Source organism: Poeciliopsis prolifica, unplaced genomic scaffold (assembly GCF_027474105.1).
Source record: "Poeciliopsis prolifica strain line A6 unplaced genomic scaffold, Auburn_PproV2 SCAFFOLD008, whole genome shotgun sequence".
Classification (NCBI taxonomy): Eukaryota; Metazoa; Chordata; class Actinopteri; order Cyprinodontiformes; family Poeciliidae; genus Poeciliopsis; species Poeciliopsis prolifica.
Genome location: NW_026562383.1, coordinates 583,924 through 598,960, shown reverse-complemented (window position 1 = coordinate 598,960; position 15,037 = coordinate 583,924). Strand labels below are relative to the sequence as shown.

Sequence of the window (15,037 nt, the reverse complement as noted above, 5' to 3'; positions counted from 1 at the left end):
TTAAGAAAAAATATTGTGATAAGGTTTTAAAATTAAATAGTCTTTCCTTATTGTATTATTAAAATACAATAATGCTTGTATTTGCTGATCTCAATGAATGATCAGAAAATGGTATTATTTACAGACTCATGGAATGATTTTAATATTCATTGAGAGTCTTCTTTTCTTAGTGCATTATAAGGATACATAGAGATATGATTCGAGGGTGTGATGCAACCCCAGGGTGGGGACAAGTGTAAGAAATAAGTATTTGGGGAAATGAGAGCAGATTTGATGTTTTTTGTATAACTTTAGAGTTTTATAAAATGTTATTTGTATGATATATAGTTAGTTATCTGGATTTATTAGCAGTGATGAGAGAAAACTTCTAGATTTAAAAGAGACAGTTATCTCTCGGCCCTTTTAGACAAAGGCTAGTTTGTAGAACAAGTTCATGATTAGGTTTTAGGAGTCGACCTATAATTACATTATAACTACATTACTAGTTTAGGTTCCTTGTATCAACAAGGAAACAGGATAAGACAAAGCAAGCCACAACAGAAAATAATGAATTAAATAATGCTTGTATTTTAGAATAGCTTCCTAGAGCTGCTGTTTTGATGTGAACTGCATGCCACCATCATATATTTTTGCTTGAGGATACCCCACAGGTTCTCAATAGGGTTGAGGTCAGTGGAGGATGATAACCACACCACGAGTTTCTCCCCATTTATATCCATAGTACCCAATGACACAGTGGTATTCCTTGCAGCATGAGATGGTGCATTGTTGTGCATGAAGATGATTTTGCTACAGATGGTACATTTCTTCTTTTTGTACCATGGGGGAAAGTGATCAGTCAGAAAGTCTAGATCCTGTGCCGAGATCATTTTCACACTATTTGCTGCTTTAACTGCTTTGTGTTTTAACAGCTGCTCTCCTAATCTGATGAATTTGTCTAACAGAAACATTCCTCGTTATGCCTTTATCTGCACAAGCCCATTTTTGCGCTCAATGAGCCACAAATCTCTTCACAGTTTTTGTGAAATAGCGAGTGTTTTCTTTCCTTGTCCACAACAGTACTATCTGACGCTTTTCAGCAGCAGAGAGATTCTTTATCTTTCACATATTGTTTGAAACCTGTAGCCTGCTTAATGATGTGAAACATCCTTCTTGAGTAGTTTTCCTTTAATTGAACTCAACTGGCAAATGAATCAGCCCAGGTCTCTGAAATCAATCCAAAGAGGCCTGACACTTAATGCCATATATGAGTTTAATGGAACAACAAAAACTTAAATCTTTATGACACTTAAATCTAATTTGTATAATAATTTAAAACATGGTGTATAGAAGAAATGGTGAGGACGGCTTAGAGAATCATTGGGACTAAGCTTCCTTCCATCTTTGACATTCACAAAACAGTCCATCCATCCTGACCATGGCTTGTTTTCCCAGCTGCCCTCTGGGAAAAGGTGCAGCAGTTTCAACCAGACTACCCAACAGCTCATCTCTCATGCCATTAGACTACTCATCCCCCATTAGTCTTTTTATTTTATATATTTATATTGCTACTTTTTTATTATTACTTATTTATTTTATTATTGTGGGGGCCTTGCAAATAAATTTTGCTCAGTGTGTATATTCTAAATGTACAGTTGAATGATAATAAAGTCTGTTTGTTTCCAAATCACTTTGAACTGCCTTGTTGCTGAAAATATACAAATATACTTGGCTGAAAACAATATTAGTTTTACAGGATTTAAAGATAGGCTAGAGAATTAGGAGGATGATCACTAGATTTTACACTAGGAACACTGGACGTTTCGCTACTATGCAATAATAGGACATCATACAAGTAGAGGTACATTTTAAATTATGATGAAACAATAGAACACGTAATTATTGAATGTATCAAAGATCCAGTTTAATCAAACAAATAATTTCGATGAAGACGCTATTACAAGGCCGTTTATGTCAATAACTGCCTTAATAACGACAGTATTAGTACATTAGTATTAACTGCCTTAATAACGACATAGTACACATTCCTTACCAGTCGATGGCAGCAATGCGCCTTTGTTGTTTGTCAACTGCCATTAATCTCCAGAAGAAGAAGAATCAGAAACAGAAACCTCAGGCTCGGGGATGGATGTCAACTTTCCGATATTTGGGTTGTGGTCGGACAAACGCGGTGAAGTGGCGATTTAATCTGTCTTTTCACAGAGTAACAATATTATCCAGGTACTGTTTTGTATTTCTGTTTTGTTTAAATCTGATCGATGTAGACGTACGCTTAGTCAACTTTCAGTTTGCAGCTCTGACACCAGCAGAGACGTTTTCCTCCAGTCTGCTGGTGTTATGTCCGGTGTTGTTCACTCTCTCCACCGTCCGCGCAGGTTCTGCTCTATGATGAAATAAGGTTGTCTTGTTAGGCACTTCCGCCTTGAAACAACAACGTTGTCGTTTGAATCAGTGCAGAGAAAAGCGGCCATATCACAGTGATGTGCTTTGATGTGAAACATAGATTCATACATTCTGTTAATTCTGATGATTTTCTCTTTACAACAAAACATTTAACAGAATATTACATTAGAATATTCTAATGTTTAATGTTATTACTTTGAACTTAATGACAATACGCCCAAATTAATGTTGTTGCTTATGAAAGTAATTTTGTTATTTATAGGCTTTATTAGGGAATGTCATGACAAGAGAAGCAATCTTCGGTTGAAAAGCAGTATTTATTTTATTTCATGGAGAAAGACCTCGCTGCAGCAAACAAAGGGGCCGGACGGACCTCTGTCAGTCTTATACCTTTTATGAAAATGGGACCATTGCACTCCGGAAGTGAAGGGGGCGCTATTTTCTATATCATCCACGGTCTCCCTTTTCTATTTTCTTGTAAAATCTATGATATATTTTCACCTTTAGGAGTGATATACTTTCACTCTCAGCATGTAGTTGAACTACTCTCTTTTATTTACTTCAGCACAGCTCACAATTTTTTATGAATTCTATGGCTTTCTGTGCTACTTCTAAATCTGCTCCTTAGTCGCATCTTTTCAGGCTTGATACTGCCTCTAGTGGCGTGGCAGTGGTAACACAACTAATCTGAAATCAGAATACCACAACGTCTTTATTATTTACTATTAATTTCGGCATTACTGGAGCTGTAGAATATAAATTCCCTCACAAAAGAACATACCTTTTCATTTTCTTAAGGAAGTAGAACTAATTAAATGAGATAAACAAGACCTAAAAGTGAGTCCAATTTCACTTGATGTCCAACCTGTTGAAACTGTGGGAAATTCTAAATTCCTTGTGTCATTCCTGGACAGCCAGCTCAACTTTGCTGAAAACACTTCCTATATCTTCAAGAACTGTTCTCAGAGACTCTATCTTTTAAGAAGATCTAGTAGCTCAGTACCGCTACAGCCTCCGAGCGACTGCAGGAGCTCAGGTGATGACGCCCAGGAGCCACCGCAGATGCTCTCGCGGTTCCAGTACCAGTCTGCCAGGCTATACGCACAAATGCTTGATGTTTGACAAAACTTTTGATAACTTTTGACCTTCAATGGCTCAAGAGTCTGCTGAGTGATTCTGAAGCTTATCTTAAAAGCTGTAGGACGAGTTCGACATCTACAAAAATGACATGGCGGCTTTGATCCAAAATGGCCAACTTCCTGTTGGGTTTGGACCATGGCTCCAAGAGACTTTTTTGTAGGTCCTGACAAGGTACATGTGTACCAAGTTTCATAATTCTAGGTTCAAGCATTTTAGGTGTACCTTAAACAAGCTTTTTTTCTCAATTTTGGGCGATCTACCCACCATTCTTCCCCCTGTGAATTTGCCAGATTTTTTTTTAATGCTAAATATTTTATTAGTAAGGCAATTTTGCAAGGGTCAGTACAGCTTAATTCAGTAGCAGAAATAATCAAATAAGTAAAATCAATCATCTCGCCTATCTTTCCCAAATGCTGATACTAAGATCTAAAAAGAAGTATGGAATTTTGGACCCCAGAACTGGCCTGATGATGAAGGTGTTGCAGCAGGAGGAGACTCACTGCATTGATCGATGAAGGCAGGGATCTCTGTAGGTCTGATGAGCTTTCGTCTCTACATGGATGGTGAGGTCACACAGGACTTGGGTTCTTGCAGGAAGAGTACTGATTTAGAGAAGCAGATCTTGGGTGTTAGGGCAACTTCCTCATGCGTTCCTCAGCTTCTTGTCTTGCGGCTCTGAAGCTCCCTTTGCCTTGTCTCACGATCTTTCTGGTTCGTTGAGATGTAGAACTGAAGGAAAACACCAGTTCTTTGCCTATCTTTTTCGTCTGCCTTTTTCTTGGTCTTTGTATTCGTGGTCTGAACCCAGCTGATGAGAGAAGTGTGAAGCCACATGTTGTGGGGTGGATGGGTTGTTCTCCATGCGCAGGACAGTCTTCGGCTCTGTGTCCCCGGCTCTTCTTCAGCTGCACAGTTCGTTGTCCATCTCAGTCTTTGTTCGAAGCTCTCTGGAGGATCCAACCAAAGGTTCCTCTTTTACACTCACCTTTTATAGGGTTTTTCCACTCTATAGACATGTTTGCATTGGCTAGCAGTGCACTGTTGTTGTGCGTGTTTCATTGGCTGACTGCTTGGATAGATGATCTCATACATCTTTGTCTTAGAAACATTATGTCCTGATGTCTGTGCTAGTTCCCAGGGTTGCTCAATGTTCCTCCTACATCCGTTGCCTGCACAATCTTCTTCTTTCCAACAGTTTAAGTAGTTCAACAATCTATTTCCAAATCTCTGAGGCGTTGGTCATCTGCTTTCCTGTTGGTCCCACTTTTCCCCAATCTGTCATCTACCATCTTACCTCCAATACAACATTAGTGATCTTTAACTGCGATTACATATTTTACACCATTTCAAGTTAAATGTCAAAATCACATCTATGACATCTTCAGCTTCTTTGATTTAGCATTCATTTATAATATTCTTAACCATAACTTATTAGTTCCTTTTGTTATAATCTTAATGTGAGTTATTATAGACAGTCTTCTGAAAAGAAACCAGAATTAATCAATTTTTCTGATTATTTTATACCAACAGTACAGTTACTTGTTTTACTTGTAAGTATTCCCATGAGTGTAAATATTCTCTTACAAGTAAACCAATATCAACAAAAGTATTTTATTTTGTGTTTTATTCAATTACTCAAAATGTTTAGATTTCATTCTGTAAAACTTTTATGCTTTGAAATATGGAATAGTTTAAACTATTTTTATAAATCTGCAAGCTGCAAATTTATATCCTCTTTTTTCAGGAAGCCTGCTGTTCCAGTTTCATGACACTCTCTGCCTGCCTATGATTTCTTATGATTAAATAGAAAAACAAATAGAATTAAAGCAATGCATGCTTCTTGTGAAGGGCTCAAATATGATGTGATTACACCAGTGTGCACAGGTGGATCAGTTGCTTGGCTTTCTAGTCTGTTCACTTGTTCCAATAAACTCGTTCTTTCAGGCTGAACACAGAAGTGATTCCATGAAAATAACACAAGCTCCTTTTTTCCCCATCTGTCTTCCCGCGGTAGGTTCAGGCTGAAGAAGCTTTTCCGGAGTGAAGTGAAGCCAGGAAACTTTGCTGTGACCTGTTGTTAGCTTTAACTTGTAGTGGCGAATATTTACAAGCCACAGTCTTCTTAATTCAGGATAATTTGGAAATCCATGAAAACTTAAAAGCCCATTATATTTGGAAGCTAATGTTCATAGTATTGCTTTATTTGTGTTTGAAATACGACCTTGTCTCTTATAGCTGTCATGGTAACTCAAAGCAGAAACAAGAAAGGTGCATTTCGCTCATGCAGATATAATGTCAGCGCCTTCTTACGTGCAAAGATCCCATTACAATTGGCCTTCGCAGCGCTTTGCTGCTCGGGCCTAATTATGAATATTCTAATTAATTGTATATAACTGTAAGACCTGAATGAATGCTGGAACAATTTTAATGCTAATTTATTCTACCTTAGGTAACACATGTTGCCACAGTAAGATCTCTGCCTTTTTGCTTGGATGCTGTGCTGATCTGGTCTTCATCAGTCTGTGGAAGTCACGCTCCACAGGATGGCAGACAGTGGAAACCAGTCTTGCCTCCAAGGATCACAAGACACCCTGTCCTTCTTGGTATGAGTAATGCAACACTCACACTTCAACATACAATATGAGTATGAAAGCATGTTATTTCTTACCCATGTCAGATGATGAATATCAGATTACAAATCAACAGAATTACAATAAATAAATTCTTGAAATATTTCTCTCTATATGTAACAAATTGATAAGATTCTCTTTATGAAATTAGTGAAAAGAAATGTTATTGAACTTTTTAAATAAAATTCTAATAGTACTATTTTGTAATAATTTATCATTTTAATGTGGAAATATGGAGGAGTAGATACTGCGTCACAGTACTGTGTAATAAGTTTGCAAATGAGTAGAAACTGTCTGGTTGGGAATTTTTCTAAAAATCTCAAACTGAATCTTTTTATGAGACTTATAGAATCTATCAGAATCAAACTAGACTGCAGTCTTTCCATGAAATCTGGATGTTTTATCAAAAACACAAACTATAATTAAAATCTCTCTTAAACACTAAACTTTATTATTTAAATGTACATGTTTATTAAGATAAATTTCATTCTGAATGAGATTTAGTAATGTTTCACCTTAACCCTAGATGGTCTAGTTCAAAATTATTCATACCTCTGGCTAATTTATGTTCGAAGAAATCCATTTTACCAACATGTTTCTTCTTACTGGAAGTAATAGTCATGGTTTGGAGTGGTGCCTCCTCAGTACTGATTAGAGACTGGGAGAAAATCTGTTAATGAGGGTGATGACAAGGAGGCCTTTCAACTTCAAGTACTTACTCATCACCTAAATATTAATTAAAATGAAACTTTAGGAAAAAACTGAACAGCTGTTATAAATAGGATATTGTTGTTGTAAAGCTGCTGAAGAATTTTTACCATTGAGCAGGTTAGAGAAACATGACTGGCATGACTTTTCTGAACCAAATGTGAATAACAACTCTGTTTACAGTGTTTATCTTCTGAGTGGTGCAGATTTTCAGAGAAAAACAACTTCTATATTGAACAAAAAGAATTTTAAATCTTTTTTTTGGGCTCAATTGTGACATGTAACAATCTTTGAGAGTTCTGGGACCCACTTACTAGTCTGCCGTTGGCTATTCTTTGAGCTGTGATGTAGTATTTTTGTTGATTTGTGAATCTATTCATCTGTCAGACTGGTAAATGCTGTGTGCCAGCAGTAGGAGGTTGCCGATTATTATTTTGGAAACATATATATGTAGATATCAAATTAACTTTTTAGAGCTTTTGTGTCTAAACTGAAATAGCAGACCAGCATTTCCTTCGTAGTTTTTTTTAGCTCTTATCTTTGCCTACAGGTGTGTTTGTTTCATGTGTGGGAAGACTGGGCCGGCCTGGAGCAGCTCGAGGACTACCTGAGCTTTCTGGAATACCTCTTGTGGGTCTTCACCCCTCTTGTTGTTGTTTTTCTTGTGCCATTCCTCATTGTTATCCTCCTTTATCTCTCAATACTCTTCCTTCATGTCTATAAGGTACGTACAAATTCAATATTGTCCACAGTATAAACAGTCAATTGTGAAACATAACTTTTAATTTCAGGTTAATATAATTATGAGATTGTAGCTCTGAATAAAAAATGTTTTGGAGAAACGCGTCACTAAATACAACTCCTGTTTGCAAAAAAAAAAAAATAATTTAACTCTTTCAAAAATGAAACAAATATCTAACTTTCTACAAACTTTAAGACAAATGAATTTATTATTGATCTCTTCTTGCTAAACTTAAATGTTTATAGAAAATCAAACTTATGCTGAAATGTATGGCTACTCAATGCTTATCGTCTTTTGTAGGGACTGATTATACAGTGATTTTTAATTTTTTGAACAGCATTGAGGACAAAAAAATTGTGAATGTAATGAACTGAATTAGAGGCATAATCTTTTTAGAACACGTTTTACAATTGAACCTGTCAGTCTGATAATATTTTATAGACTACCAGATCTGAAAAAGTTACACAGCATAAAATCATCTAAAAAAAAAAAAAAACCCTAAGCAGATGGGAAACTAATTTCGAGACTTCTTTTAGTCTTTAAAGATTTACACACAGCCGGTTCTAACGCTTCTGCTGTGATAGTTGTAAACCTTCCGGTCACTTTACTTCTCATATGTGGTTGAGGTGTGGATCCAAAAGCAGCAGGCGAGTGATGAGGTGGAGTTTCATTTAAAGATTTAATGAAAAAAACAAAAAAAACAAAAAGAATCAAACTTCACAAATCCCTCTGCTGAGGCATAACTCATAGTTTTATTTAAACCAAAGGACAGAATGCTTTTTGTTGTTGTAAACATTCACAGGAAAAAATAGTTTCCAGGCTTCAGGTATTCCACCTCACAGAGCAGCCCTCCCCAGTGTCTCCCCCACTCAGCTCACTGGATGTATTCATCTTCTCATGCTTGCTTTCCTCAGAGGAAGAATCAGCTGAAGGAAGCTTATAGCAACAACTTGTGGGATGGAGCCAGAAAAACATTGGCTACCCTGTGGGATGGACATGGAGCCATATGGCATGGTATGAGTAAATGTAAAATAAATGTAAAGTACTCCCCAAAGCATATAAAATGTGTTTATTTATAGCACTTGGTTGCAAATGTAAAAATCTCTATAATGTATTATTGCATCTTGTGATATGATCTGTTCATCAGGTTATGAGGTCCATGGAATGGAGAAGATTCCCAACAGAGGACCAGCTCTAATAGTGTACTATCATGGAGCCATACCTATAGATTACTATTACTTCCTGGCCCGTGTTATCATTCAGAAAGGACGTACCTGCCATTCTGTAGCTGACCACTTCCTCTTCAAGATTCCTGGTACTTCAACTGTTTTATTTGTTCTGGAAATTAAGGCACATTACCATCATTCAGAAATATTGCTGAGTGTGTTTTGAAGTTGGGGCAGCAGCATCAGTGCCAGGGACAGAAAAAAGCTTGACAAATTGATGCGGAAGGCTGGTTCTGTTCTGGTTCTGTTCTGGGGTCGACTATGAAAACTCTGGAGATGATGATGCAAAGAAGGATTCTTCATAAGATCAAGAAAATGATGAACAACCCTGACCATCTTTTTTATGAGACTGTCTTGGGAAGGGAGAGCATCCCAAGATGTACAGGTCTGTAGTGCGCTTCTTTAGATTCTTTCGATTCAGCGCAATACAGACCACTGCAGAAGATCTTTCCTGCCAACAGCAATCACTATCTTCAATAACTCTTTGAAGGATCTAAATTAATAAGCCAGAACAACATTTAATTTCCTTTTGTGATCATTAAAGTATTTTTAAATTGAATTGAATTAATTTAAAAGGTTGCTTTTATGGCTACAGTCCAGTAGCCATAAAACGATTTTTTGCCGCGATTTTCTCGTTACCACAATCTTGCTGTTCTAAGATTGTCTCTTGCGATAATCGTAGCCGATCATCCTACCGTAAGTGTTGTGCTACGACTGATCGGGTCCAGTAGATAGAATGTCAGGACCACTCTGATCTAATATCAGGCATTTTAATTGGTCTTGGCCTGATTATCGTAATGTGTGTGGTGTTACCCGACTGGTGAGAACGCAGCCTCTTGAATGCAACAGGTAGCCAATGATAAAGCGCAGTTACATAAGCACAGAGAGGAATCCCAAATAAAGAACAGCTGATGTGGCGCTTCAGAGACTCTAGTGGATATCGGAGATTAAATGTGAAAACATGACAAATGTAAAAATTCTGTGCAGTGAGAAGAGTTTGCTGAACAAAAATTGATGGCACCATATGTGTACAGATAATTTATCTTTTAAATCAAATGACAGAATGCTGTTTTTTGTTGTAAACAATCACATGCAAGGCGAAGCACAAACAATTTCCAGGCTTCAGAGCTTCCACCTCACAGTGCAGCCCTCCCAGTGTCTCTCCCACTCAGCTCCTCCAGACTAGCCAGCAGCAATTAGCAAACACCTGGTGGTCTCAAGTCTTCCACCCCTACTAAAGGATGGAAGACTAAATATTTTTATAATCCTTCCTTACTCTTGACCTTATAAGGTTCTGAATATATTTAAAGAGATATCCCTTTGTGTGTATCTAAATTCTCCATTTTGTGTTCTTCCAGGTTTCAAGTTGCTGTTAGAGGTCTTCTCAGTGATCCATGGTCCTCAGGAAGAGTGTGTCCGGGCTCTGAGGAATGGCCACTTGCTTGGTATTTCTCCAGGAGGAGTGCGGGAGGCAATGTTTAGTGATGAGACCTACCATCTTTTTTGGGGAAAACGCAAAGGCTTTGCACAAGTTGCCATTGACTGTCAAGTGGTGCGTTATGGCAAACTTCCTTATAACACTATTTTAATTATGGCAGTATATTTTCTTTATTCAGATTATTACATAAAGTTCATACTTCAAAAATCTTTCTTAGTTAGGGATAGTAAAATGACAACAAATAAATTATTAAAGGGGCAGTTTTGTGTAAAATCCACTTTTTTTCTTTTTTTTTACACCATGTTCTAATATTATTCCTTCATCAAAAATATACCTGGAGTGTTGGCTTGATTCTATCAGGCATGTTTGAGAAATCCTTTAATCTTCATGGTAACCATTCAGCTGTGCAAAATGCCTGGTTGGACTGAGCACTGCCTTCGACTCGCAGCTCCTCCTCAGAGCTGCAGTTCTCAAACTTCATAGCCTCACTGAACAGCCCTGCTCTGCAACTCCCCCACTTACCTCCTTCAGACTAGCAACCAGCAATTAGCAAACATCTATTGGAGCTGCACATTTGTTGAGCTTATTTTACTAGCTTCTTCTCAGTGAAACACTGATAAGAACATGGTTAATCGAGGAGTTATGTTGTGATGACTTCCTGAAGGTGGAGTTTTAGAAAGAGCAGGAGGTTTTAAAGAGACAGAGGCCCAATTTCAATGACAAAGTATTATACTGGGTGCGTTTGTCTCCTTCTAGCAAGTATGCCTATTATCAATTGTAGCCACATATCTACCTATGATGGATAGTTTATAGATATATACATTTTCTATTAACTGTTAATGGTTCTCTCTCTCTCTTCCTTTCTCTCTCTCAATCGTGAATAGAAAAATCAGAGGTAAAAATTCATTTGAACCTAACTGCACATCAGTGTTGTTCTTTCAATGTCATTTGGAACATGGAACCTTTTTCAGCTGTAGACTGATTGGTAAATAAATAAGAGTCCCGTTTTGAGGCCCTTTGTTTTCAAAATCTAATGCACCTTGTTTCTTCTATGCTGTTGTAGACCAATGGTTTATTTTGAAAGTTCTCTCAATAATCTTACTCATGGAAGAACTTGTCCTTTATCTTGAACAGCATCTATGAGCTTTATTTTGAAAAAAAAAAAAAAATTGTGCAGCTGATAAAAATATAGTGACCTGCTGAGGAAAACCGCTGCCATGAAAAGAGATTGAAATCTTAATTGATTCTGCTTCCCATTTGTTACCTATAGTTTCCAAGACTGACACAGCTTAATCATTTGAGAAATCTGCAAGAATGTTTTTGTGTTATTTGGTTTATAAAATCCTTTTGGGAAATCAGATTTCAATTGCGATATTTATTTTTGAACCAGTTAAATATGCTCACAAAACCTGCTTCATTATGCATAAATTCATTGATCATGGTGTCATATCTCCATCTCTAAGCTTATTCTGTATTTTTTTCAGCCAATAATTCCAATGTTTACTCAGAATCTACGAGAGGGTTTCAGATCTCTTGGGACACTAAGTAAGTGAGGAAGATCTTGTGTGTTTTGTGTGTAAGAAAGTATTGAGGATTTTGTGCTTGTTAAACGTGGCATGTTTCTGTGTCTGTCTGTCTGACTATCAGTAGCATTCTAATTATATTTGTACTAGTAGATACATTTTTGTTTATCAGTTGATTTTTTCATCCTGGGATCCCTCTGTCCTCTAAAGTGTCCTGGATCCTATGGGACATGTTTGTACCTCTGCCTCTTGTTGCAGTTTGTTGTACCCACTTGTTGGGCTTATTAGGGAAATCTGAACATGTATGTTCAGACTAATGATGTAAACTATCAATTTAAAGGTATAATCTGCTTGCTGTTGTAGATAGTTTTGTCACAATGACAAATTTTGCTAGACAGTAAATTGTCCCTGTTATTTTTATGATAAACAATAATATTGTTGTTTGAGACTATTTTCAAGTCATATAATGGTAATGGCATAATAATGTGAGACATACTTTCACAGTTTAATGTATATCAATCTTAAAGCTAATGTAATTTTTTTTTTAAATCAGTGTTTTACATATTTGTCATAACTGTCACTGTTGTATGTTATGAGACATAAAATCTGTGGAAAAATCAAACAGCTCCATCTTCCCCCTGAGCTATTATGGACATCTGCAAAAATTCCTGTTCCTGGTCAAAAACAACCAGTCAGAGCCAGGAGGAAAGTCTTAGTCCCGGCAATCAGGACTAAGATCATCACCATAATGTCTAAAGTTAATTTCTGAGTTGATCACAATCATTACAAGAAATATCTTTATAATTATTGGCCTGTATTTTTCTTTTCAGAATTATTTCGGTGGCTGTATGAAAGATTTCGTCTTCCTGTAGCTCCGATTTATGGGGGATTTCCTGTGAAATTTCGAACCTTCCTTGGTGATCCTATTCCATATGACCCAAACATCAATGCTGCTGAGCTAGCAGAAAGAGTGAGTTTTTTTTTTCATCTTTTTCTGTCTGTCTGAATTTCATTGATGCATATCATGCTTTGGTGGATGGCATGTATGTTCAGATTAATGATGTAAACTTCCTGCCTTCATGGAAAATATGAAGGCAAGTGTAGATGAGATCTTGGCTCTCAATGGAACAACCTGTACAAGTAAAGGTTAAATAATAATCATTAAAAAAAAAGAAACAGTCAAATGATGAATGATGCAGGAAGAGATACTCATAGGTTTGCCAGAAATGCTACAGATCCAACAACTGTGTGAAGTAAATCTAAAGCCAACAGTGGAAATAAATCACATGGTGGGTTTGTCCTTTAGAAAATATGAAGAAATGTCACACTTTAGGCACTTCTACACTGGCAAGACTCACTCTATCCAGTCAATGTAGTTCAGTTCTACCCCAGTCCAAATGTAATGCAAATAAATATCTTTATACAATTAACCTTTTTAGTATCAAAGTGTTTCTGATTTTGACAACCCAAATTGTATCTCTGACATTGTGAATTTTAAGATTTTGTTCAGTGGTTGTATTGATGTAAGTCTTATAGCTGTTTTTGTTGTCCAGGTGCAGCAGGCGGTCCAGTCCTTGATAGACAAACACCAGCAGGTCCCTGGGAGCATCTTGAGAGCCTTGTTAGAGAGATTCTACACAAAACGCGAAGATGACCAACATCAGAATTAAAAACTACACGTCCCATTTATGATCCGATTTGGACGTAAGAAGATGAACTTTATTGTCCTGGAGGACATTTTGTTTTGGGTGCAGACTCTGACTGCTGCGTTATCCAAAATATTGCCCATCCCTTTACATTCATACATCATACCTGATGCATAACATTCTAACTTACAAATGACTGGTTGCATTCTGTATGCACACTGTCCTATTGGCTGTTTGTATTATGTCACTTGGTGATTCCTTCAAATTATCTTATAGTAGGATGGAAAAAAGAAAAAAAAAGTTGTAAAAAGTAAAATACATTTTATCCATATTAAATGTGGTCAAATATGGGAAGTATTTTTGTGAACTGTACAAAAAGTCAAAATGTCAAATAAGTGCAAAATGTCATTGTAGATACTTTTTTTTTTCATTTTATATCCAAAAATGGTGAGGGGTGAGGAGTTCATGTTACTGTACTTTCAATTACAGGAACAATATTCCATATGAATGACCTCTATGCATCATGAGTGGTTGTACCTGGTTGTGGTCCTGTCACTTTGTTTTGGTGTTTCCTAACCCTGGTCCTCAAGGCACACTGCTCTGCATGTTTTAGATATTTCCCTTCTTAATGTGAAATCACCTTTGCTGAAGCATGGAAACATCTAAAATATGTAGGCCAGTGTGCCTAGAAGACCAAAGTGGGAAACACTGCTATAGGGAGTGTGCATCGGTGAAGTGATGTTATACCCAAAGCCTTTGATTCTCAACAACTCGATTGTTGCAAATCTTTCACGTTGATATTTGGAATGAACTTTGTGATCAGCTTCATTCTCTCTGATTTGGGTTAAGCTTTGGTCGCTAGTATTGTTTTTTTTTTTATCAGGAAAGATCAGCTGTTTTATATGTATTTATATTGAAGAAGTTGAGAGGTCTGTGATCTTAACGCTACAAATATATAGATAAAACAAATTCACATGAAGGAGAATAAATTCAACAGATGCTGAAAATATTAGAAACTTTTGTTTGTGGTGATGTATCAAACTACATTTACATGTGGTGATATGTAAAAGGTACATAATCATCTATAACTGTTATTTAATATCGGTTCAATATTAATAAGTTATTTAATAAGTTCAACTTTCAGTCTGTCCAGCAAACTGAACAGACTGCCATGAAGACAATTTCTATCACTTTTGATGAACTTCTCTAAATTTTAAGGGAGGTTTTAATCTTACATCTGAGCTGTTACAAAACAGCTCAGATATAACTTCTTTTATGTTTTGAAACTCAAATAGCATAAGAAATCTCCTTGTTACACATTTAGCTGCTGTGTTGTCTTTGAAAAATTCCCTGTTATTTTTGTGTAGATCATAGCACTGCTTGGAACAAAACTACAGACATTCCTGGGATTCTGCCTTTCGACATGGTATTTGCTGTCTTGATATTCTGTTATAAACCACATTTTTTGCAACCCATCAGAGCGCTTAATATATCTTTTGTTTTGAAAATAGTTTTCTGTGTACTTCATTCCTACCATATAGTTTATTTAAAATCTTGCGTCGTGTTGCATCTTCACATGAA

General features: G+C 36.6%; 1 protein-coding gene across 1 annotated transcript; it reads left to right on the top strand.

Moving 5' to 3' along the window:
* The first annotated feature begins 2,055 nt into the window (after positions 1-2,055).
* Positions 2,056-14,931, top strand: tmem68 (transmembrane protein 68). The gene is made up of 9 exons (XM_055032582.1): positions 2,056-2,220; positions 5,993-6,146; positions 7,432-7,605; positions 8,538-8,637; positions 8,771-8,938; positions 10,208-10,401; positions 11,772-11,832; positions 12,641-12,780; positions 13,364-14,931. The coding sequence occupies exons 2-9, from the start codon at positions 6,087-6,089 to the stop codon at positions 13,478-13,480; spliced, it is 1,014 nt and encodes a 337-aa protein (XP_054888557.1). The 5' UTR covers positions 2,056-2,220; positions 5,993-6,086; the 3' UTR covers positions 13,481-14,931.
* Positions 14,932-15,037: the final 106 nt, after the last annotated feature.